A 26,259-nucleotide genomic window follows, 5' to 3' on the forward strand; every position below is an offset into this window, starting at 1 on the left:
AACAATAGCCAGTTAAAGAGAGAGGATAGAGGGAGATTTAGGGAGATTGATAGGCCGAGAATGAGACAGGTGGTGAGTGGGAGAGGTGGGGAAAAAAAGAGAACGCGGAGGAGGAGTGGATAATCTTTTTTTTCGTTACTGTTCATCCAAAGGCTTTTTTTTAGTGAAAGAGAGACTGAGAGAGGAGGCTGAGGACGTTGAGGAGAAGATGAGAGAGAAAGGAAAAGGGTGAAAAGTATTCCAGGAGGAACATCCCAACTTCAGTCATGCCCCAGTGAATGTGCTGACAGGGTCTGTCTGCGCCACAGCGGAGCAAGTGTCATACACTCTGACAAACCACACCACACTGAACAGGACTAGATGAAAGTTGAACTATTTAACCCATAGACCACAAGTTTCACCAAATATATAAACATTAAATGCAGTTTTACAGATTTTGCTAGTTCATTTTTTTCTGGGTTTTTTTCACACAGGAAGAGTGTTTAAACAAAACATTGATAGCTGTTTCCAGTATTTATTATTAGTTTGAAGCTTTATATTAGTGATTTTGTTCCAGACTTGTTCCTGTACCAGCACATTCCCTAAAACCAGTTAAATATTGCTTTACCTGACTTGCTATTAGAGAGGTTTAATTTTAATATCTTTTTTAATGAATCTAGCTCACTATACGTGGACAGCAAACTAACTAGACTTGGTCCAGACTTGAGGGGGGCATTCAGGTGAAGTCATTTTTTGCAACACCACATGAATGCATAAAGCATGTTTTATAGTAACCGCAGCCCAGCTGGCGCGCGCATATGTGACGTCATGAAATCGGCATAACTATTTATACACGCGCTGGTGGTCGCGACATTAGTTGCAGTCTTCTCCTGAACAGAGGTGGGGCTAATGAGGAAAGGCTACAGACATTGCTCTTTCTATGGACTAGAAGAAGAAGAAAAAGATAAACAACGGCAGAACTGACAGCAGCATTGACGTCAATGCTTCGATTTGATTCGATGACCTACTTGGTCGGATCAAGCCTTTCATTCACCATTAAAGAACTCATCTTAACCCAGTAAGTTTACAAGAGAGACTTGCAGTCACTCTGAGAGTTCTGGCATCTGGTTGCCCAGGAGCTCGTTCATGCTTCCTGTTTCCCCTTTGTCGTGCGCCTCTGAAAAAAAAAAGAGTGGTGCGCGACCTCGGCTCGTGGGCTATAAATCCGGGCGCGCTGGCAAGATCTACGTCATTTTGACGTCACGATGGCGCACACCATGTTGGGAACGGCCAGTATAATTCACCTCTAAGGCTACAAATCTTTAATAGGAAGCCATGGAGTTTGAAAGATGTGGGCATTTACAAGGCGGGTTAAATGCTATTGAGTTGCATCATGGGATATGTAGGATCCAGTATTTTTCGAGCTTGACCCATGCCAGGGACTTAAAGTCATATATATCAGTCTCTGCTGCTTCGATTTTGACTATTAATTTTTTTTACATGAAATCTGTCTTGTGAGTCCTCCAACATTATGTAAGTGCACTGCCGAATTGCTACAAGTGCCCCTTTAAATTTGTTTTAATTACACATGCCTGTCTTTTTCTGCACACACTTTATGTTAAAGCAATCAGCCACATTATCAACTTGTCAGATGTGTAGGCTGATGTTCCTGAAATACAACTGAAGTGTATGCCTACTCTTACCTAAAAACAAGCACACTGATTAATATCTGACATTGTGATTTGGCGTAATATTTCTATTTGAGGCTTGAGTGTGTGAGAGACACGCTGAGAGTGTTAGTCAGATGTGTGAGAGCCTAGGAACCGTTTACATCACTCAAAGGCGCCGTGTACAACAAAGTGCATCTGCATCTACAGCTTGCGTCTGTATTGGGATTTTTGCTGATCAAAGCATAGTATTAATCCGGCCAATTAATCACGCATCAAAGTGATATGAAGCTAGCTGGTCCCTTTTTGCACTGCTGTCAAAAATCCTTGACAGTAGTTCCCATTAATCGCTGCTCAGAGCGTTTTCTAATAGTGTTCTCCTATCTTTTTCCATATAGAATAGTAAGATGATAACTTTGTCTCCGTCTATCTAATAGATCTGAGAGAAAAAACACTTGGGTCATTATGGAGGTATGAATGAATATGTGTTCTGGGCCTAAAAAAGCCCTCTGTGCTTATGAAAATGTGATTGCTGCTCTGTTAAAAGGCCTGTCCTGCCTGCTTGTCTGCGAGTTCTCCTACCTTTCTATGCCACTTCACTTTTAATTAACGCAGTGCAATGATTACATTTTTAACTTAATTATCTTTATCTTCATTCTCAGGGTGCCCAACCCTCCGTGGGAAACTGAATGAGACGCTTCGCAAGAGGAGTGGGAAAGAACCAGCAGAGAGAGGCTTGGTAAGATAGAGGAAGATATAAGGCAGCGTGAAAGCAGAAGGGAGAAGGAGTGACTGACACCTGCCCTCCAGCTCCAGTGTGAAGGGCACGGAATGAGAGAGTAAGAGGAGGGGCATGAAAAGAGGAAAAACAGAGGAGAGAATGAAGACAACCGGAAAACAAGGCCTGCCTCACAGCAAACTTCGCTCAAATTAGGACATCTCGCCACAAGACATGATGATTACAAGAAATCTGCTCCTATTGGTTTCCCTGTGCCTGTGGGAGGGGCTCGCGGCCAGTAAGATTGTTCGCAGGAGAGGGGTGCTGAAGCTAGGGGAGAGCAGAGCTGCGGACCAATGGGATGCAAGTGTGGATGCGAATGCAATGCCCGTGGTGACTTTTAGAAACCTGATTAGTCATGAGCAGACAGGTGACGCTGGATCTTTTCCTCATTCCAAAATATTGCAGAGTCATGCTGCTCCATCAGTAGCTAACAAGGAGAGGCAAGCTTTTAAGCCCAAGCGTGAGGTTGACTCTGTCAATAAAAAAGAAGTGACTTCGCACATATTAGCCAATAACAAGGAGCTGAACCAGGATGTAAAGAAAGTGAAGAACAACAGCAAGACGGCTGAGACTTCTACCAAGACAGAAAGGTCAGAGAAGGCATTCACAATCCACCATAAGCCAGATCTACATACCAATAAAACCAGGTTTAAATCAGGCTCTAGATCCAGGAGCAGACCTGATTTGAATGTCCATACTACAGGTGTGCCAGGAAAAGGATTCAGCATAGATTCAAACCGAAAGCTGAACCTCACTGGCAGTTATGGGGTTCTGAAGCTGCTGTCGAAAGAGAACTTAGTTAGGATCGTCAATTCCCAAATGCAGAGCATTCCCAGCCTGAGCTTTTCGAGCAAGGGCAGCCGGAGCAGGAAGAGAGATTTGATTGACGTTAATCACAGACAGTTGGAGGCTCAGAAAATGTCGAGACAAGATATGGCTGTCACTCAGCTTCACACTGGATTTGATAATCAGACTGCATTTCCTTATTTTAGTCCAGTCACCACCCCAGATCTTAATCGAGACCAGGGAGCCAACACTCGTATTAATTCACTAAGTGAAGTCAACCCAGCTTTAAGTAAAGGGCAGGGCAATTTTGGAATGCAGGGTTCAGATAATGGCGATAGCAAGAGCAAACACCTCGTCCGTTTACTGTCAACACCTCGCAGCGAGGTCAGTCTCAGCCCCGGGAAAGAAGCACCAATCAGCCAAACAGAACCGCCATTTACATCGACAAAACATATCCCAGTGTATGTTCCCTCTGAAACAAATGATTCCCCGGCATCTGTGCTGACAATGCAACCCTTGGGAGTACGACCGGGGAACAGAGCAGCAGATCCCCATAGAGACCCATTAACAGAGTCAGTTCATGCTGCTCAGACAGAACTCAGCACAGCTCAGTACCCTGCAGATGAAGACAACAAACTTGTCAACAGCAGTCATGTCCTGAGGCTCCACCCAGCTCCCGAATGGCGCCGCGATACAAACGACGCTGGGATGCAAGCTGTCGATCCAGAAAATGAGAAGGGCCTTGTGTTTGAGGAGGCAGAGTCTGAGGTGGAAGAGGAGGTGCGTGACCGCATGGAAGGGAAGGGGTCGCGCTCTCGCAGCAGAAGGAGCTGGATCTGGAACCAGTTCTTTGTGATCGAAGAATACGCCGGGCCTGAACCTGTGCTCATCGGACGGGTAAGGAAAAAGACAAAGTTCATTCATCATTTACAAGGGCGGTGAACTATTTTATGAATGTTTTATGAATGTTTAAGACACTGTTACAGGTCTCTTACATGGCTTATTTAATCCCAGGTCCTTCTCTCAGGTATACACTCTCTCATACAAGAAGTGCTTAGCATAATTTAACCCCACAGTCACGCTCCAAGTTTTTTGTGTGCATTCTTATAAACCTGCAATTGGAATTGATTTACATCGCTCCAGTGTGGTGTGGTGCCTTCTAGCTAGCAGTAAAAACTTCAATGAATCAATGGTGTACTGAGGCACAACAAAAGCCCCAGATCCCGTCTGCCCAAGGGGCTAGTCATGATCTCTACCAATCTGCGCCGTCCAATGGAAATTGACATATCCAGGAAAATTAATAGCTTTACTTTTTCCTTCCACCATTGATCCTCGCCCCGAGGCAGAAAGCAAGAGTAGTCCGAGTGTTCCCTCATTTCCCTGTAGGTCAGATCTGTCAGCTCTCCTCCCTCATGGTCAGAGGTCTGCAAGGTCCCGCTAATGCTTTTTCATTTAGAGTGATTTACACTTGGTTTGACAGGATTTATCGTCGCGTTCTACCTCGGCACAACACACACAGGGCTGCAGTCCTATTGCTCTGCTCTGTAATTTATGAGAATCAATGACCGGGCATGTCTCAACCCAAAGCCCCCAACACACACTCCCTCCTCCTTTGAACGTGCGAGCAGATGAGCGTGGAGGAGGTCACGTGGACTGGACAGAAGGTGTCTCGGACCCTGCACTGTAATGGCTGCGCTCTCGGTTCTCAGTATGCGCCAACTGTCTCAGTACCCAGCTGCGGTAGATGAGCTAATTTATAAGCCTGTGTGGCCAGTTTGCTGAGCAAATGAATAGTAATGATCCCTGTGTGACTGCTGCAGGCTGTTGGAAACCACAGAGTTAGAAGTTGGTGTGTGTATGTGTGAGTGCTCAAAGTTGCACTGGTGGTTTGGAGCTTCGGCTCGGTGGGAGCCGTCTCGCACTTGATAGACAAAAAGGCCCAAATTGCTTTGTGTTTTTTGATTTTAATATCCAGGTGCACACAGATGGACAGGAGCCTGCAGCCCTCCCTGAATGTGCTGATGATTAGCCAACATTTAATTTGGCTGTTTTTGCCTTTGCACTATGACTGATGATGGTCTTTGCTGGATGCTATGAAGCACTGTCAGTGGCAATGGAGAAGATGCAAGAGCTAGCGGTCCATCTTACAGATGGCACCGCGTGTAAAGCCATTAGTGCCAATCTGCTGTGTCAAGCAGGTATTTATGCCAGCACATTGTATGGCACTCAAGGAGGGAACAACGCCAGGCCACACACATGCCCATATGATAGTGCTGACACTTGGAGTACACCCAGAACGCTATTGTGACTGTGTGTGTGTGTGTGTGTGTGTCTGTGTGTTTGTGCTGGGCTAGAGATGTGTATGATTAGTACCCTACTGTATTAGACAGTGACGGCATACATGAATAATGCTCTTATAGATCTTAATACGCTTATGAATTTTTAATCTCCTGCTGTGCTCCAGTGCAGGCCGGTGCTATAGGTAGAGAGATCAATGCTGCCACGCTGCCTTGTTTTTTCCCTATGAGGGACCTGTTTGTGCTTTAATGGAGAGAGCTGTGATGGAGAGTGTGAAGAAATTGACTGTACAAGCCAGAACAGCTCCACCTGCCAGATCCAACACAGTCCAAAGACAGGCTCAATCAGCTGCAAAACACTCATGCCTGTGACTCATAACACGTGTCTCTATTTCAGTCGGCTATACTGTGTCCACGCACGCACTCAGACACACAAATCATGTACATCTGAAGGTGTGATTCTGTATTTAATTGTGGGCTCTCCTTAAAAAATAAAATCCGCCCTCTAACACTGATACACACTGGGCTTTTTTCCCTGTGATCTCGGACAGTTTGGTTGGGATAAATCTCTACTAAAGCTGGAAACAAGAGCCAAGACTCTAATCTGTGATGTCAATAGGAGACAAAGGCTCTGCTGCTAAAGTGATAATGAATTAGGGGCCAACTGTGTGGACACAGTGACACCAACCAGTGTTATTTTGCATGGATATTCATAAGCACTTTTGTTAGAAGTGCTATAAACCCCCCCCAGCTCATTTGGTATTAAATCTAAAAGAAGCAGCCAATGAGTCACCAGCTGTCCATTCACTGTTGTTGGAGTGTCCCTTGAAATCTCTTAATACCATCAAAGATCTAAGTTTTTGTTTACTGTAGTATTTGTGTTTTGGAGAGTTGTTCAGGTTCAAACGAGTTGCCAAAAAAAGGCAAGAATAACTCTTAAGTAGTGAATTGTCTAACTTAGTTTTCTGCTCTCTATTAACACTCTCTCTCTCTCTCTCTCTCTCTCTCTCTCTCTCTCTCTCTCTCTCTCACACACACACAGACCTACACACTCAAACACATGCATGCACATATTCACACACACACACACACACACACACACACACACACACACACACACACACACACGCGCAGATGATGCCATGTTACTATATTTTCTCACGCTCAAGTGTCCCATGATAATTGTGAATTTAATTGATGCTGTCACATGGTTTGTAATGGGGTTTCAAGCGATTGCAGAGGCAGTGTGAAAGAAACACAGATTTTTCTTGAGGAGAAAAGGCGCCTCAGCAGAGCTGGGATTAAGAAAAAAACCACTTTCTGATTAGCTTTTCTTTCTCTCCTCCTCTCCTCTTGAAATGCAAACTCCCTAACACCTTGTGTGGGGAAACAACGTGACATATATATAGTAGTTTCTTCTTCTTCTCTGGGAGGAAATTCCAACATCTCCATCTTACCCTGTTTCACCTTTAAGACATCTTAAGTGTGTGAGCTACCTGGCAAGTCGGCAAACACACATATGTAATTTTACAGTGCAACAGGAAACCTAGGCTATCATCATCATTAGCATATCATTAACATCAGCATGAACATACATAATTCATAGTTAGTGAAATAGTACGCAATTAACATTATTGTCTCTGCCACACATGACCCACAGCAGTAGAGTATGAACGTCAGACATCAATGTGAATCAGTAATGAAATACTTTAAGATTCTGACACACCAAACGATACAAAACGATTCACAGGGTACAGTCACTGCTGAAAACAGCTTTGCTAAATGAAGTTAAAAGATTCCTCCAGCCCGAAGGCATCTAAAGGTATCTAAATAACATAGTTATTGACCACTCTGGTATTGATAACTGCTGCGCCTCTGTGCGGCGCCTCTGGGTGCAAGGTGCACACACATGATATTGCGAAAGCGCTCCTCGGCGGTGTGATGCAAGGGCGAGAAGGAGGCTGTCAGAGGAAGTTAAGTGCTGGTGTTTGGTTTACGTGTGCACGTACATTATGTTTTCCTTTGAAGCTCACTCAAGCAAAGGCCTCTTGGTCATTAGCTACAAGCCAGTGGTGGAAAGTAACTAAGTACATTCACTCAAGTGCAATTTTGAGGTAAAGTGCTTTTACTTAATGATTTATATTTCATGTTACTTAATACTTCTGCTGCTCTACATTTCAGAGAGGGATATTCCACCCTTTATTTTACTTTTCTTTCTCAGCTATAGTTGCTAGTTTTGCAAACGCAAGTCATATGCATGATAAACAAAGAGATATGATGCATTGTAGTTGATAAAGCTTCTACACTAAAGTGGTTAACTTAGCTAAAATTCCACTTTGGCCTCTTCAACATTGAAATGCGGCTTACATGTGAATGTATCTGTAACAGTAATCCAAATAACACCATATATAAAATAGTAAGTACTCTGAAAAGGTCTTTCTGCATCACAGATTTTACACATGATTATTAACCTTTGATAAAAGTCGTGTCATTTCTTCTGTGGCTCTGCAGGACATCCCTAAGCTTGAGAAAATAATCCTGATATCGTCATAGTTATCTGAGCTTGAGACTTCAAATTTTATCAAAAGGTCTGCTTTACAAAGTTGGAGCTGGAATTTGTGGCTGTTTACCAGCCAGAAGGGGTCTAACATACGCTATTGAATTGCAGTATGGGAAGTGTCCCGCGTTATTGGAACTTGACTAATAGAAAACGTAAGGATATTTCAACCACTTTTTTTCTATGTCTGTCTCTTGTTGTATCCCAACCTCTTTAGGAAAGACAAAAACTACCCCTTTAAATTCCTCTGTTGTATTTCACGTTTACTGCCTCCAGTTATCGATAAATATTTCATTTTGCACGGAACTCTGGGACTTGTATTATTAAGATGTTTTACCACCAGTAACCATAGGTTTTGCTAAATCAATCAGAACAGAAATCTTATACCTTGAAGTACATGTCATCGATCATTTTTGTACACTCTCACTTGAGAAATTTTAAACGCTTTGAATGCTGAACTTTACTTGATAGAGAGTATGTTTACACTGTGGTGCTGCTACATGTACTAAAGCCAAATATGTCAATACTTGAGCCTGACCTGAATGGAGGCTGACATAAACACACAAAGGACTTGTAGATTCTAAATACATATTTGTGACACATTCACATCACAAAACCCAGAAAGCTTGTAAGCCCTGCTTTAAAGTCTTTAAATAACACTACTCAGATAAAAGGGGCTTTTGTGAAACTGAAGGAGAGAGGAGAGAGGCATGGAGTCACGCAGACAAAAAAAAACAAACTAAGAAGAGTGTGTGATGGTGCCAATAGGAGGGTCAGCACTAACTGTAAACGCACACCTGACAAAAAAAAACTCATCAATAATGATTAAAAAAAAACTGTTTCCTTGCAAGCAGCTCTGTGTTTTCGTGTGCTTCCACTTTTCCACTCCCTGTAGAAATCATTTAGCCTCCGGGTCCGAGCACAGCAGGGGTGAGACAGCAATTAGAGAGTGACTACAGTGGTGGAGGGAGGGAGGAGAGGGGGAGATAACAAGACAGAAGAGAGCGAGATTACCATGCAGGATGAAGAAGGGATGATGCGGAAGAAAGGGAGTGAAATGGAATACGGAAAGAGGTAAAAAAAAGAAGCAAAAAAGCACATGAAGGGCAGCGTTAATGGCATGTGGATACACAGAGCGGAGTGGTAGAGGGGAAAAAAGTGAGAGTGGTGCAAAGTGAGGAAAGGTTAATAGCTTACAACTGGCAGAGGGGAAGAACGTGTGAGGCAGTTTAAGGAAAAAGAGAGGAGGGGAAGGAGCGAGAGATCACACACATTTCTAAAGCTGACCTCGCAGGCCGACGAGGCCTGAAGCGAGGCGCATAAAGACAGACAGAAGAGAGAAAGAGAGGGTTATGAAAAGAGGCGGCAGGGAATCCAGGGCATGAGCACGGGGACGGGCAGGGTTTACACAGAAGGAAATACAAGAGAGTAAGAGAGAGAGTGAGAGAGAATGGAGAAAGCCGTATAAATACCATTTTATTGCAGGACCCCATGGAGGCCACATTCAAATCTATGTCTCTGTGGTGACTGGGCGCAGGATCACATAGAGAAAATAATAGATGGGAGCGAGGCGACGAGGAAAAAAAGAAGAGGAAGAAAAGAGGAGCGACTGTGGAGTCTATTAAAGAATGAAATTCAAAGGAAACACAGCCGGCCTTTCTCTTCTTTACTTCCAATCTCCCCTCTCTCTTAACAGCCCATGTTTCATCTCGGGATAATGTCGAACAAATCAGCAAAGCGAGCATCTGAATTTAAAGCATCCTTCTCCCGGATGTGAGAATGGCAGTATTTTATCTCTGAGAATATATGAACCGCTTATAATACATTTACACCATTTTCAACTTCATATAAAAATGCATTTGTAGATAACCCTGGAAATTTGGCTAAGTATGTGTGAAATCTTAACCTACTGTAATGTAATAACACAAAATACAGCACAAGTTGTAACCCTTCAAGGTTCAATGGTGAGACATACATTGAGTGTTTAGCCAGTGTGCAGTAATGTGACATGGGGAATGTGTGAAGTGAAGAGTCTGTGCAGGAGTTGAATTCATGATTATGCATAGCCAAGTGTGAGCTCTGTGACCTTGAGATGAAATTTATGCGTTGGCCTGGACCCTGCACTCCACTTCTCCCTGTGGCCCTAAAGCAGGCCGTGAGTCACCGGAGGGTGCGGCGAGAGAGGAGGGCAGAGGAGGATATAGCCACATGACAGAAAGAGAGAGAGAGGAATGAAGGCAAAGAGCTGTGAGGTGACACAACTCACCCTCAGGCAGCCACAGCTGGAACAGCTAATCATAGGATCTGATCAGCTAATCATCACTGTTGCTAAACACGTCTGATTTGAACTTTAGCTCATAAATACTATGGATTTTGTGTCATGTTATGTTTTCACCAATCTCAGCTTGACATTATCAATATCAAAGTATTAAATCAAAATATGAATATTTGCTGTAATCAGTGTGGAGTGCTCCCATGTTAATGTTTTTTTTCAACCCGGACCCTATTTTCCTGTTTTTGTGTGTAAGCGACTGATACGAGCAACAATCAACAATGGTCCAGTACATAGGCGTCGATTTCGGTGGGGATGGTGGGTACGCGTACCTATCAGATTTCGTCATGAGTCATTTTGTACCCACCACTTTTTTTAATAAAAAAATAAAGCTAATAACACATATATGCCAACAAATCCACAAAAATCTCTACAGGGCAGGCACAGACACAGCCGTTCTGCTGCTGCGCTGGCTACATGCTTCTTTGTTCACAACACTGCCTGTCGGGACATTCTAAAACGCTTAACGTGAAAACGCTTAACGTGGCTTAATGTACCTAAACAGCGATCAATGATCTCCAAATTTCTCATGGTCATATCTTGTCATGAACACTTAAGCCTGTCAAAAAAACAAAACCAAAATCCAACGATTATAGAAGTTATCTCACATTAACGTTTTCTTCTTCTTTGGCGCCTATGGCGAGGAAAAAGCTTAACGTGGTTTAATGTACCTAAACAGTGATCAATGATTACCAAATTTCTCTCTCATATTGCTCCTCATAACCACTGAAAACTGCGTGAAAGAGGAAAAAAAAAAATAATGCGTCTACAGAGCATTATACTTCGGGAAACTGGTGGTGTACCTGCGGACATTGTGAAGCTATGGCCACCGAACAGGAGTGTCTGTGTTGCACGGAGTGGGACCTGTTGCGTCGCAACACCCAAGAGACGCAGTGTTTTGTACAGTCTGAAGATTCCCCCTCTCTGATGAACAGGGAAACGTTTTTTCCATGTCCCGAAAATAAATTGGAGACGGCGACCCACTCCGGAGGGACAATATGGACAGTTATACACTGAGTAAGTAAACTAGACAAGTTATGTTTTACATCGGTGCGATTATTTCAGATATATTGTGCAAATTGCTTTTGATTTTAGTTGGCATCGCCAGCTGTAAGTCATGACTGGTTTCCCGAAGTAAGAGGCTCTGTTGCGGCATAGCTCTCACGGAGCTCCCGCAGCTCTTCGTTCAATAAACTGTCGGTACACTTACAAAGTTCTCAATGCTTCGGTTAACACGTAGGGACCCTCACTATGCTACCATTGAAGTTTGGTGATATTTTGAGCCTTTTTAGTGGTATAAATAGCAATTTGTTTTTACTTTCCCTGTGCCCCGAATACTAGCGTTGTAAGCTAACCAGCGGTCCGCGCTAGCTTCGTTCAAGCTACAAACACAATCAATTAGCATGAAAACATGTCCCAGAGCGACAGAGTGGGTACACATCCGTTATTAACCCCTAGGTTCGTTTTGCGCCGGAATTGTCCTTTAATACTGGACCAATGTCAAAGATTGCTGTTCCAATCAGTCACTTAGACACAAAAACACAGGAAAATAGGGTTCCAGGTTAAAAAAAAAAACAGTAGTTACCCTTTAACATTAATGTGGTGGTAAATGAGGTTGTTGGGTAAGCTTCTGAGCTTTAGTTTTCTTGGACTGAATTCCAGCACTAAAGGTAGAAAAGTAACATCTAGTAGACATCTAAATATGGTAACAAATCTACTTTCAGAACAGGAATATTTTACTTATAACACAGCTGTGCTCCTAAAGTCACATACTATGCAACTATGGCACATGGGCCGATATAGGACGATACAGATGCAGACATACAGCTATGTCTAGGGGCGCGTAACAATCAAGTACCAAAAACTGAGGAGGACACGCTGTTGGATGCTGTCCTCCTCTCCTACTTCAATGCGTAACAAATCTATCTCTTTCTCTCCCTGACCCTGTCCTTCGCTGGTTGAAGCCTGAAAATATTGTAAACAAATTAATAACATAACTAATTACACTGGTCGGACTGTTCAGCTCTGTTTCAGATTGATACCTCCGGTTCAGGCTGGTCCTCGCCCTCAACACGTGCCTTTTTCAGTCGAGGAAAATACTTTTCAATACTCATCTGGATTTAAGCAGCAAACATTCAGTGTAAGAGTAAAAAATGACATAACATTATTTATAATATGTTTATTTGATTCACAGCTGCTACATATAGTGTTTTGACCTCGACAACCCAACTGCATTTTACCGCAAACTTGCGACTAGTTAACTTTCTAAAGCATGCGCAAAGCAAGAGTCGGGTCGGGACTCAACATTGTATTCAGAATCTAAAATATATTAGTGCTGTAAGATGGATAAGAATTGAGGTCCAGCTTGTTTCTGAAAAACAAAAGTAAAAATGGAAATGTAAAATTAGTGATTGTCATGCTAACATGCTTACACTGGTAAGTCTAACATTCTCATGTTTAACCTGTATAATATTTAGCATGTTTACCTTCCTGTTAGTATGCTAATGTTAGCTAACTGAAAGGCAAAGTCAGGCCAGTGTCAGTTGGCAAGAGTTGGCTAGAAACATGGACATATAAATTTTCACTGGAATTTTTCATTTACTTTATTTAGATCATGAAAACTTTATTCCTTATAAAAATAAATGAGCAAACTTATTTTGGCTGCTGTGGTTTATTGCTTTTTTTAAAAACTTGAATTGGTCGAATTGTATTTGTTGTGGTCAACGTGTAATCAAACACTTGCTTATTTACATATCCAACAGACACGGAGCAACATTGTCATTCATTTGAAGTCGTGTTTCTGACCACCTAGCAAATGTATATTCAATATACACGCTCTTGGTCTCTACTAACTCATGAGCAGTATATCTAGCTCTTTAACTGCTAAATGCTTTCCTCTGTTTCCCAGCTACATGTAGTCTTTCTGTCCGTTGTTTGGTACTGAGCAGGCAGCGTACAGTGGGTTTATGAGAGCTATTTTTGTTGAAAACAGCTGCCTGCTGAGGCTGAAAACAAGGTTGATTAAAAGCTATGAGATTGAACCACACAGTAAAACAGTAAAACCAAAATAATGAGCAGAAAGGCGCTAACATACTCCATAAAACAGAGTTATTACATTCATTGTTAATATAAAAATATGGATTAGAGTAGCTTTAAGTTTTTCTAGTATTGTAATTAAAGCATCGCTATTTTAATACATTTCTTTAAACACTTATTCCTTGTGGAAACTAGGCAGTTATTTTTGGTCATCAACTGGTGTGAATAATGAAGGCCATGGGAGAGAGGGAAGAGGGGAGGAGTAGCATGGCAAGGATGGGTCAGAAGAAGAGAGTAGGGTCAGGATGAGAGGAGCAGGAGGCCAAGGGAGAGCCGAGTGATGCTGAGTGAATGGGTGATAGGTGGCACCTGATGGGGGGGCAGAGGTGAAGAAGGGCAGGAGGAGGGAATCTGCAGACACAGGTTAATATTTTAATGCATCCTGAGATTCATGACACACACACACACACACACACACACACACACACACACACACACACACACACACACACACACACATTATTCAGATAATTCAACTACAGTGACACTAAATTAATAGAGTATATAGTACGTGCCTGTACATCTTATTATATAATATATTTAAAGTCTGTGTGATAATGTGCATGGACTACAGATATTTTGCAACATTCAAAAATGCAAACAGTTTTTGTATCATCTTAAACAACCTGTACATTTGTAGCAACAAAAAAATCAATCGTGCCCACTTTTCACAAAAACTCAATAATAAAAAGTAATGAAAAAGATATTAAACAGTGCTTGAAATTCCTTTTAATTGTTGCACATTGCTCCTTTTCTCTTTACACACACACGCACACACACACACACACACACACACACACACACACACACACACACACACACACACACACACACACACACACACACACACACACACAGACTTTTGGCTCCCGATAGTAGAAGCCATTCCTCTTGGCAGTGGCACGCGGTGGCATATATGTGGGAGATTTGCCCTTTAAATGTACAGCAGTGAGTTAAGCCTCCAGTGGCCTTTTCTAAGCTCGTCTCCTTCGGCTAAAAATATGATGTGAAGTATACACCACCAGAGTGGAACACTGAAGCAATAAAACACAAACAATCGCCCGACAAGCCGCCACACACACACATTCTCCCTCTCATACATCAGCTGATTATGATAATCAAAAGTGGGATTTGCATACTCTGAGGCTAAAAGCACAGTTTTGTCCTGAATAATGTATTGCGTAGGAAGGGAACAGTGGCGAGATGCATTGAACAGCTTTTGGTGCTAAAGGAAAAGTCTAATAATGATGAATAATGAATGTTCTATTAGGAAGTGTGGGAGTGGGAGGAAGTGTGTGTTAGTGTGACAGAGAGGGATTTCACAGTTTATGTGGGGTATGTGTTGAAGTGGAGGCCACACAGTGTGCCCTCCAGAGACAGACTGAATTAGATCAAGCGAGAACAGGGCAACATGTCCACACCACAACTGAATTAAAGAGGCAATAAAACGCTAACCAAACTTCAATGCTGAATCAATGGCGGATCAATGCTAAACAATTAACTGCCGCTCCTCATGACGTATTTAAACTGTGTCTCGCTGTAAGACAAACAGACATGACATTTTACTGTCAGACGGTAACAACAGAAGGTTTGTTACCCCCCGCATTCACTGTGAGAATGGGTTTGATTGAAAGTTCAGACAGAATTTAAAACTTCTCACAGTACAAAGGTCTGTCTTCTGAAGTCACAATTGCTCCTCAGAGGCTGGCTGGTTTCTGCTTCTGTTTCTGTGGGGGGGGGTTTATGTTCGAGTGCCTCTGCATAATTGGAATGTGTTTTTGCTATGTGTGTCTGCATTGATTAGAGAGGAGAGCCGAGCAGTCAAAATACAGCGAGCAAATTTGTATCTATGTGTGTGTCACACCTGTGAGAAACACTATTTGCATACTTTTTATGGTTATGTTTTATGTGGTTATAATGGCTTGTTTTAGCCTAGTAGGGAATGTTTTCACATCATAGCAATTACCTTTTTTTTGGAATTGTGGGCGAAGGATTTTAAAATTAAAGTATGACTTGAGTCTTATTCTTATAGTGTTGACATAATTTCTATCTGTTAGGATAACATACTTACCAAAGTAATCGCTTTAAGTCTGGCAGGGCAAAAAGCAAGCGGCCAGATGACAGACAAGATGTAAATGAGCCATAAATGATCCAATCCACCTTATATGGATGTAAAATCACAATTGTATGCACACGTAATGTTGGTAATAAATCCCTCATTGCAGTGGAAAACTGTGTGCACATCTATGGCAAATACAGTTGGTAAAAGTTGAACCAGGCTCTCAGGTTTGTAAACTGAGATAGATGTTTATGATGGACAATTATGGTAATAACTTTTACTGTTTGCCTTGTTTTCTCTTTTAAATAAGTTTGATAAATCTGACTTGTTTTTAGCAGGGTTGATATGTTTCTAGATCCTAACAATGAGTACAGTGTTATTCAATGTTATTATCACAAAGAAATGTGCCCAGGACTATGACAATAATATCAAAATTGTAATTTATTTCCATCATCCTGGTATAAAGAGTGACTTATTAGGGACTCTATGCAAATTAAATGTGCCTGATGTGCTTTTTCAGTGACAGTGTTTATAACTGTTGATTTAGTAGCTCTTGGTTTAAAAACATTTTTTTTAGTGTGTTATATTTTAGTATAGGCTAATTTGGTAAAGCCTTATTTCATGGGTTTGTAATTTCTAAATAATGTACTAATAATGTCCTAATATCATGGAATAAAAATCATGTCATTAAATCATGGAATAAGGTAGCAATTATATGAGCAAATACATCGTAATCTTGAGTTGGTACACTTCCAATAAATTAATTCAACAATTGTTATCCAATGATAAGAAAGTAAGCAATATATATTTACTTGGATAAAATGAAAAAAATAATTTTTGCTTTTCATTTTCAAAATAATTCACATTTTCTCACAGACTACTATCAAATACCATAGGTCTTTTTCAGGAAATTTCATATTCAATTTAAAGTAATAATCTCAAAGATTTCCATTTAAAAAAAATTCTTTTCAGTCTTGCTCTATTGCTGAATGAGGTAACACAATGGTGATTGAGCCTATGGCCCACTAAAGAAAGTATTGTATTTGCAGTATTTACGAAGTGGGTGGCTGTGGCGTCATTCCCAGGAAAATCAATACAAGGCCACAGTGTTTACATCTCTGGGAAGTTATATAAAAAAAAACACACCTGCATTTACTGCCTATCACCATAGGTGCCACCAAAAAGAATGAAACGGCGATCTTTGAGATTGTTTTGTCAAACGTGTGTGTGTGTGTGTGTGTGTGTGTGTGTGTGTTTGTGTGGGTCAAACATAAACATCTTTTCCAACCCCAATTACTTTCATACAGTCCCTTAACTGTTAAATATGAATTGTACTGATGCAGTTAATCCCACCCTTGAATTGGAAAGACATCACACAAACTGCTACTTATACCTGTGTCCACACACTTGTTTGTATTTGGATATGTGTGTGTAGGTGTAGGTATGTGTTGTATCTCGCTCTCCTGAGGCCCAGATGGGGATCCATTGCTTAACAGATGGGAGACAGAGCTAAGACATGTGATGATGGCAGAGCTGATCACAGCCAACCCAGAGAGTTGTTGACTTTAATTACTAGTCACTGTGTAGATGTTGGCCTCAGCTTTGTGCTGTGCTCTATTAACGCACACGCTTCCAGGCCTGCTTTCTACTGTTTCTTCTCTCTGCAGGTCACACACACGCACACACACACACACACACACACACACACACACACACACACACACACAAAAACGCACACCAACGCACACAAACACTTACACATACCCTCAAGCAAAACTAATGATATCTCAGTGCTAGGTATGCTAGCCACAAGGCACGGTTTTATTTCAAACAGGCTCTCTGAACTCATATGGCCCTGTCCCAAATTCATTTTGCTGCCGTTTTCCCTGATCGGCCTGTTTCTTGAGACATCTCTCTGAATTGGCGGGCCTGCTCCAAATCGATTGGCTGACCCTCTCCCCTCTACTCTGCTGGCTCATATGAAAGAGCTGGCTCAGTCTCAGCCCCCGGCAATACCACCACTCAGCCTTGTTGTGGAATTTGACTGGCTGGTGGGGCTCACGGTTGTCCTTTAGGCCTGCGGTTCTTTTGAAGTCGCCACACAGAATATGAATAGCTTCCCCACCTCCTTGCAGAGGAGATTGGGGGGTATTCTTACACCTGCCTGTGTGCCCTTGCAAACTCTCCCTGATGTGTTCAGGGAATTGAACCTTGCTGCCAATCCCAGGGCTCAGCGGTGCCACTGTACGCCTATTGGCGTTTCACGTGAGCTGCCAGCTGATTTTCCACAGTTTATAATTTTTCCTGCTACTATAATGTTACCTCCCTATTAACCTCACACAAGCACATCGACCACACACACAAACACACACACACACACACACACACACACACACACACATGCTGGATTTGTGGGGGGAAAACATCCACATTCATTAGGCTAATGCACGGCTGTGGAAAAAAACACATTTTCCTGGTGTTTTTATGATTTATTGTGCAGCAGAAATGTGAAATTGTGTATATGGGGTATTAGTTATTTAAATGATTTAGGGGTTGGCAGAGAGTACTTTTCCTTCTCGCTTCATGATTTATGGTTATTGCAAAAATGTGAAATAGAGTATATGAGTATAAGCATATTACCTTATGATAATATAAGTAATTGAAGAGATTTAGGAGTCTGGGGAGGCTGGGTGTTGCACACACAACTGGCGCCAAAGAAAATGGAAATGGCAGCTTATCAGGCTGAAATCGCTCTCCAAGCAGAGGTGACACATCAGTAAATTTGGCTTTTGTGGCCAGTGTCTTCATATTGTTTGGCTCTTGATATATTTGATGGTATATCAGGGGGATATGAAACACAGGAGTTATGAGATATGTCATATTATTCAAGTTAAGCGGATGTGAAATATGGTGATATCCAGTTGTTATAATATTTTTTGGGTATTCTTGCACACTGACAGGTTGCTAAAAGATATCCCAAAGCTGTGCCACCTTTGTAGCCATAACATGTCCATAGCCATTTTATCTGGTTAAGTGGGTTTTCATTATTTTACTTTCCTATTAATCTAGGAGGAACAGATAAGGGTGAGAGGTCAGCCTTAAATGGATTTGGTTTCCTTCGGCTGGGCTCTCCTGCTCCAGAATGACTCTGAGCAGTGCTTTCAATCAGTGCTGCCACCGCTCACTGTGGTAATGATGTCCGGGGCTTCATTAAGAAGCTCGTTAAGCCCCCTCGTTAAGCTGCAGGGCCGTTAAGACTTTGATTGTTAATGGCTCTTCGTTAAGAAGAGTGAGGAACCAGGCTCCCATGGTGGCCCTGACCAGCCGGGTGTTTTGGCCAATTGGTCCCAGTTGGCCCCCACAGAAGATGGAGGATGAGAGCAAGTCTAAACTCATTGTAGGTTAAAATACTATAATACTTTTCAGTGAACTAGGGTGACCCTGGCTGCAACAATATACATTTTACTATAGTAACAAAACTTGTAAACCTACATAGGTGGTAGGCCCAACCACTGGTTGGACCTCAGTTTATACCACTGAATTATACTATTTAGTACAAAAACAAAAGAAGCAAGCCAACATAGTCTATATCCACGACGTTCCACTTCCGGGATTGCTCCGTTGCCATCCAAAATTCTGCAGGATTTCACTCTTTTCAGCCAGATGCAATCCGTTACCTTCCATTTTGTTTGTGTTGGAATTTTAAACTGAGGACTATGGTTAACTGCTCCTCAGATCTCTGCAGGGTAAATCGAGACAGCTAGCTAGACTATCTGTCCAATCTGAGTTTTCTGTTGCACGACTAAAACAACCTTTGAACGTACACGTTCCACCAAAATAAGTTCCTTCCAGAGGCTATTTTGCAGCGGCACTGTGGCTCCGTCCGGCGCTTAGCGCCACCCATGATGATTGTGATTGATTTAAAGAAATGAACCATAATAAACCAGAGCATGTTTTTCTCCCATCTTGGAATGCTGTGTGGACTAGCCAGACCCTCCTCCGCAGCGCTGTGGAGGAAGGTCTGTGGCAAAGCGAGACTAAGGCCAACATAATTAGATGGTATACCAGGTAATAGCTTACCTGCAGGTTGCCAAGATACTATAGCTATTGGCCAGTTGGCAGCTGTGTGCATGTAGATTTGTCTATGACAAGTAAAGTGTTTTTTGCCTTACACTGATTGTACATCATTTCCTTGTGTCATTTTGAAATATAGTGAAATTGAGGCAAACACCAGTTTGCCTGAACGTTTGCAGGACTACTTCTAGCAGGTTTGTATATTGTACCAGAGCGACCTGAAGAGGTCCATGTGGAGGTCATTGTTTACTTTACTATAACTATAGATGGTGCACCAGTCTGTCCTAGATAGATTCTAGATTTACTGTATTCGAATTGGCAGGGCATTGCCATAAATATTAAGCCTAGTCACAGTTCTGGTAGGTGTTGTGTGGGCAGGTCAAAAGTGAGGTTTACTTAGTTATTGTTCAAAACATAGGCAGACAATAATATGGAACAGGCAGACAAGTAAAATCAGGCAGGAACAAATGTCTGGAGTTAGCAATAGCAAAAGCTACATGGGGACTGGTGTTTGTAAATTAAAGTCACTATAAGAAAGGAAAATATGTGGAGTGGCTGATAATATGACTGAGGAAGGTATGAAGAGCTGGAGTGATTTTATGGTTTTATAGTTCTGTAAAGGTCCTCGAGATAAATTGACAGGATGGTTATGGCAGGGTCTGGATCTGCCTTTTTCATAAAATACATTTTGACATGGCACATTTGGAAAAGCACAGGTGTAAATAAAACAGTTAATGACGTCTGAATTCCATTCAGGGTCCTGGTATTTTGGCTCAATGTCACACTGTCATGGCTTACTGGGGCACTTGAATAGAACAGAGCCATCGTTAATGTTATTAGTAACACCTGTGCTTTTCCTACTATGACTGGGGGAAAAAATGGGCAAAAAAAAAATCTACAAAAATAAACTGAGATGCTGCTGTTGTCTATTGAGAAAACGTATGTGATGACATATTAAAATGATTCGCCACTCAAAATCTGCCTTTTGAGAGCATTCACACTGGAAAGAAATATAGTATAAAAATGTCAAGAGAAACTTTTCAAAGCACCTCTGCATCATTATTCAGTCGACTCCTCTGCCATGTGTCAGTATGCTCAGTATGTCAGAATGGTTAAATACAAGGCTTACTTAGCAAAGCTCATGCTCTACGGTCTGACCAATGGAAGAACTTCTCTAACCAGTGCACCCACACACACCTGCTTAAGAGCGTAGTGCACGAGGATTGACATAATCTAACTAAATTATTGGTTAAAATATAAATACTTTATATGTAACATACAGAGTAGTATATGGATTGGCAGCGGAGACTTGGTTTTGCAGGAGTGGTTTAAGATGTTTCTGTGGATTTTTTAATTATTTTTCTCCTCACTATTTGATAACGCTAAAATCACCATGAATCCAAGCTGGCCGCAACGAACTGCAACATTTTCATAGCTAATTTCAAAGCAAACAGGGGTGAGAGTTTGATATTTCCAGTTAAAGGTTTCAGGCCAAGTATCACTTTAACACATGGTCACTTTAGTTATTGTTACAAAAGTTCCTTGGGCTAACTTCACAAACCGAGCTAGCATGAACATGATAAGTTAGTCAAAGATAGCTAGTCTCACATTGCCATATCTCCACTGATGTAGTATAGTCTGGCTACACTGCTTATCTATTCTGGGATAGGGGACAAAGCGCTCTGGCTTGTTTGTTTTTCTTTATACCATTCACAGGCTAAATACCAGCAATGTAAATCCGTTGAGCCAGACTAATTCAAAGATAACCCCCCTCTGTTACATGACAGGGTTCGTGCATGGGTATAGAGAAAAGACTTCAGAACAGCATTAGGGCTATTTCTAGTTTCCTAAGTGCATTCTGCTTTCACACAACACCCTCTATGTTGGCCAGAGTGCTTTTAAAAATTCCAATTTACATTGTCATTTAAATAAAGGGATCTTTTGAAGGTGAAGTGTTGTTTAACTTTTGACTTTGTGCCAAATTTTAGCTTTCAACTTTCAAACAGACTGAACTTTTGATTGCTTTCTTAGCTACCAACAACCTTGTCAACATCTGTACTTATCGTTTACCCCCTGGGAAGCTGGCGCATTCATGCTATTTCCCTCTTTGAAAAATGGCGATCCTCAAATTAAATGAACATTCCGATTCACAGTATCCATTCTCATTTCATTTAGCAAATGTGCTTAGCTGTTGCCATGCAACAATGCCTTCCTAAGCGAACCCACCCATCCCCTCCCCAGCCGGCTCTCCGCTCTTCCCTCCCTCTAAAGTCACACTGTCACACTGTCACACTTTCATGCGAGTGGCGGCTAATTTATCACTGTTTTAGTACAATTTTTTGGTCACAGTTGCTATTCGATCCACGTAGGTGTGGGGTAATGAGATTGAATCTTGATGTGCTGGCCGCGTCCCGCTGGCGTGTTTCTCTCGTCAGGGACGGAGGCCAGTGTGGAGCCTTCCCTGATATTACCTCTCCCTGCATGAGAGGCCGCTGGTCGCTTCGCTGCTCTGCCATCCTGCCAGGCGCTGATCCAATAAAGCTCAACACAAGGCTGTGATCGATAACAGCATGTCCCACTCCCATACACCCCTCTCTCCCTCATACACACCTATTAGTTAGGGAATAATTGATTGGCCTACTGTTTATTATTCCTTTTGATTAGGTGCTTTCAATAAATAGCAAAGGCATTGCATGTGCGCAGACTAGTAAGCTCTTGCCGTCCACAGCTGCTGGGAAGTGAATAGAGGCTTTAAGAGTGAGCAGGAGAGTATGTGTTCTGGATATCATTGGAGAGCAAGGAGACCCTGGTTCGTAACTGCTCATACTGCAGGAATAGAAAGAAGAGACACAGTACAATGGGAAAAACGTGTGTCCCTGTGTGTGTGTGTGTGTGTGTGTGTGTGTGTGTGTGTGTGTGTGTGAGAGAGGGAGGTATTGTGCATATTTCTTTTGTCTGCCTCTGCTTAAATTCATTATATCCTGGAGGCATGAAGAGGATAATCTGCTTGTTTTGTCTTCATTGCCTGTCTTGAAAAAACCAACTTAATTTTTAACTGGTGTTTACTCTTGTCTTTCTCTCCCACCCTTTTTGTCCTTGTCTTTCCTTTCCTCTCACATTTTCTCACTTTCTATTTCCCCCTTTCTATTTTTTTCCTCTTTGCTTCTATTTTATCTGTCTTTTTTTGTTATCTTGACCCCTCTTCCTATCCTCTGTCACCCAGCTCCACACCGACATGGACAGGAATGATGGACGCACTAAGTATGTCCTGCGAGGCGAGGGAGCGGGCTCAGTCTTTGTGATAGACGAGAAGACAGGTAACATCCACGTCACCAAGCCACTGGACCGCGAGGAGAAGGATGAGTATCGTCTCATCGCCACGGCCACTGACAGGCAGACAGACCGTGCCCTGGAGCCCTCCTCACAGTTTATAATTCGGGTGCAGGACATCAACGACAACCCACCTATCTTTGACGAAGGCCCCTACATCGCCACCGTGCCTGAGATGGCAAATATAGGTACTGGAAGTAGGGTGGGCAGTGGGGGGGAGAAGTGTATGGAGCACATAGTTTCCAATGTTAAATAATAAATACGACATGCAATAATTAATCATATGAATAAATAAAGTAGAATATATAAATGACCCAATAAATTGTGAAATAATTTAATAAAATGAACCTCAAATTTAAAACTTTAATTTAAAACTCAATTCATTATTATGAAAACTAAGCTCCTTATTATGTGATTTTTTTCATTAGTCTTTTTTTTTTTGAAAAGTCATTTTTTATTGTATCATGGTATTTTTTCCCAATGTCACTTTTATTCCCTAATGCCACTTTATTTACAGTAGAGTCACCAATGCCCGCCCCCCTCACCTTTCAACCAATCAGCATGTGCCCCCAGCACCTTAGCAGGCTATCCAACTGTTAACAACATAGCTAGCTAGCTAGCTTGGGCAACAATAATAAATTCATTCTGAACCAATCAACTGGAAGCTGGTGCTACAGTTGAACACAGTGAACACAGTTACAATAACTATCCTATCCTTTTTTTTTTTTTTACCTTCACAACGCTATACATGCTACATAACTAGCCAGCTAACTAGCTTGGTTGGCCTGTGAGCTTGGATGTATTACCTAGCAATAAAGGGAAGAGCAAGTGATAGCGGCAACAGTGTTAGCTCTATGGCTATCCGAAATCACTCCCTCGTTTACTTCTCCCGACAGTTTGCTCTATAATGAGTGGTGAATTGCACTCTGGGATTGTTAGTGAAGTTTAGGGAACGTGATCGACTGAAACGTGAGGAGGTAAACACTGGTGATGTTATCATGAAAAGTGACATTATAAAATAAAAGCATAATTTTCATAATTTCAAAAAATTTAATTTGAAAATTAGAATGATGAAATTCAATTTCATAATAATGAATTATGTTTTAAAAATGCATACACATCATGTATACTTTATGTATTAATGTATATATTTTATATATACATTATATGTCTTATTTTCTTATTTAACACTTTGAATTCCTGTGTCCTTGTACACCCCAAAAAGTGAATTCTTGTACATAAACTAGTTGCATCTAGAAGGATAGCTGCTCAAAGCTGTCCCGTAATATGATCATCTGAACTTTCTGATGTGATCTGACTGGCTCAGTACATGAATAAATTGCTATCGCAACGCCATCTGCCATCCAGACAGCAGTGAATAATTACATTTTTCATGATAGAAAGATGATTACGGTTAATCTTTCGACCAGAAGACAACATGGAGGTACTGCTATTATAGTTTGACCAGGTAACATTTGTGCAAAGCTGAACATGAGGTAACAGAATTACAATCCTGGATTTGGAGATTTTTTTTGGTTGCTCATTTGGCTAACGGATTAAAATGTTGCCTGGAATCTTTGTTACATGTCGCATACATTTCTTTATCTCATCTTTCATGTCTTTTCTCCGCTGTGATTCAGTAATGAGAGCAAAAACGATAAAAAATAATCTTTTAGCTGGGATAAGAACTTACCTTGATTGAGCGGGTTATTGAAGTCACATTCTGTATAAACTAAGGCTGTTGCATTTTATTGGTTTGCTGTTTAATCACAATAAAGTACTAGCTAGTCCAGCTGCTGTCAAGCTCCAAAATGATGGATGTCCCCTCTGACCACAGCTAGACAGCATATTTTATTATTTTTATCTCAGAGGGCTGAATTGTCTGAAGGTATTTTATTCAACAGCTTTGAAATGGTAGTCTATATAGCCAGCTCAAAAACTTCCCTTTCAATGAGAAGAATGTGATATTTTGAAAAATACAAAATATCAATTATTGTCAGCTAAATTAAACCATTAATTTACTCAGTAACTAATATTTGAAATGCAACGAACATGTCAATGTAGATGTCTTCCATATGAGGTTTTGACAGCAGCAGCTATGCAGCCATTATACAACACAGAACTGTCTGCTAGGATTTCATTCACACTGTATTACCATTTTGTACACAGCTGTTTTAGCCTTCATCAAAATGATTCATGAAATGGGTATTGTATGGTGGGAAAACCTGCTGCACAGTAGCAGGTTAAATACAGTTCAATAGGTTTAATAGATGGATAGTTTTCAGAATATAAAGTTGTGAGGGAGAGTTTATTTACTTAACTAAAGATGGAGTCTGAATACTGCCTCTGATATCTAAACAACTTTGCAGAGCTTACTGCAGCTGATAAAAAGAATTTCCTGAATTTTGATTGGCCGCAGGTTGTCAGTCCTTGTCTAAAACCTGCCCCATATGAGATAAACGGTTGTGATTGGCCCCCACCAGGGTTTGGCAGGCTGGAAATCTGTCTGAGCTGGCGATGGACCAGATGTATCTGTCTGAGCTAGTCTCACATTGCCAGACCTTCCTCTACAGCGCGGAGGAGGAGGGTCTGGCTGGTCCACACAGCATTCCGGGAAGGGAGAAAAAAGTGCTCTGGGTTATTGGCATTTCTTTATACCAATCACAATCGTCTTGGGTGGTTCTAAGCGCCGGAGCAACGGTGCCGCTGCAAAATAGCCTCGGGAAGGAACTTGTTTTGGTGGACCATGTGTACGTTCAAAAGGCTGTTTTAGTCGTGCAACAGAAAACTCAGATTGGACAGATAGTCTAGCTAGCTGTCTGGATTTACCCTGCAGAGATCTGAGGAGCAGTTAACTACAGTATAGTCCTCATAAATCGACCAGAGTTTAAAATGCCAACACAAAGAAAGTGACGGACATTTGGTCAAAATGAGGGACATCCGGCGGAAATTCCGGTGGCACCTGAACAATTCCGGAAATGAAACGTTGTTGATATAGAATATGCCAGAGCAAATTAAACGTGAGGTTGTTTGGTTACTGGCAGTCAAATGTGATCAAACCACACCCACACTGTCCTGCAAATTAGGATGAGTTTTTGTCTGTTAAATAAAAAATGGATTGTCTATTTGCACCCCCGGTACGAATAGCCTCGGCCACACAGCTGAGCTATTCACACCCTGTGACGTAACAACAAAAACACGTTGCTCGCGTGCACCGAAATCATGGCGGACGTTCATCTTCCATGACTGCAGAAACTGTCATATTAGGAAAGTTTTTTCTCTAAAGATTATAACAATTGAA

The 26,259-nt window shown here is 41.7% G+C and overlaps 1 protein-coding gene across 5 annotated transcripts in view; it reads left to right on the forward strand.

Annotated features, from left to right (window-relative positions):
* LOC116057982 (cadherin-2) overlaps window positions 1-26,259 on the forward strand; it is a 151,937-nt gene that overhangs the window by 48,600 nt on the left and 77,078 nt on the right. For all 5 annotated transcript variants that reach the window (XM_036004839.1, XM_036004842.1, XM_036004843.1 and 2 more), the window contains 2 exons: window positions 2,309-4,110; window positions 22,852-23,146. In XM_036004839.1, the coding sequence (XP_035860732.1) occupies window positions 2,599-4,110; window positions 22,852-23,146 (1,807 nt within the window). In that variant the 5' untranslated portion in view covers window positions 2,309-2,598. The remainder of the gene's footprint in view (window positions 1-2,308; window positions 4,111-22,851; window positions 23,147-26,259) is intronic.

Source organism: Sander lucioperca, chromosome 9 (genome assembly GCF_008315115.2).
Source record: "Sander lucioperca isolate FBNREF2018 chromosome 9, SLUC_FBN_1.2, whole genome shotgun sequence".
Lineage (NCBI taxonomy): Eukaryota > Metazoa > Chordata > Actinopteri > Perciformes > Percidae > Sander > Sander lucioperca.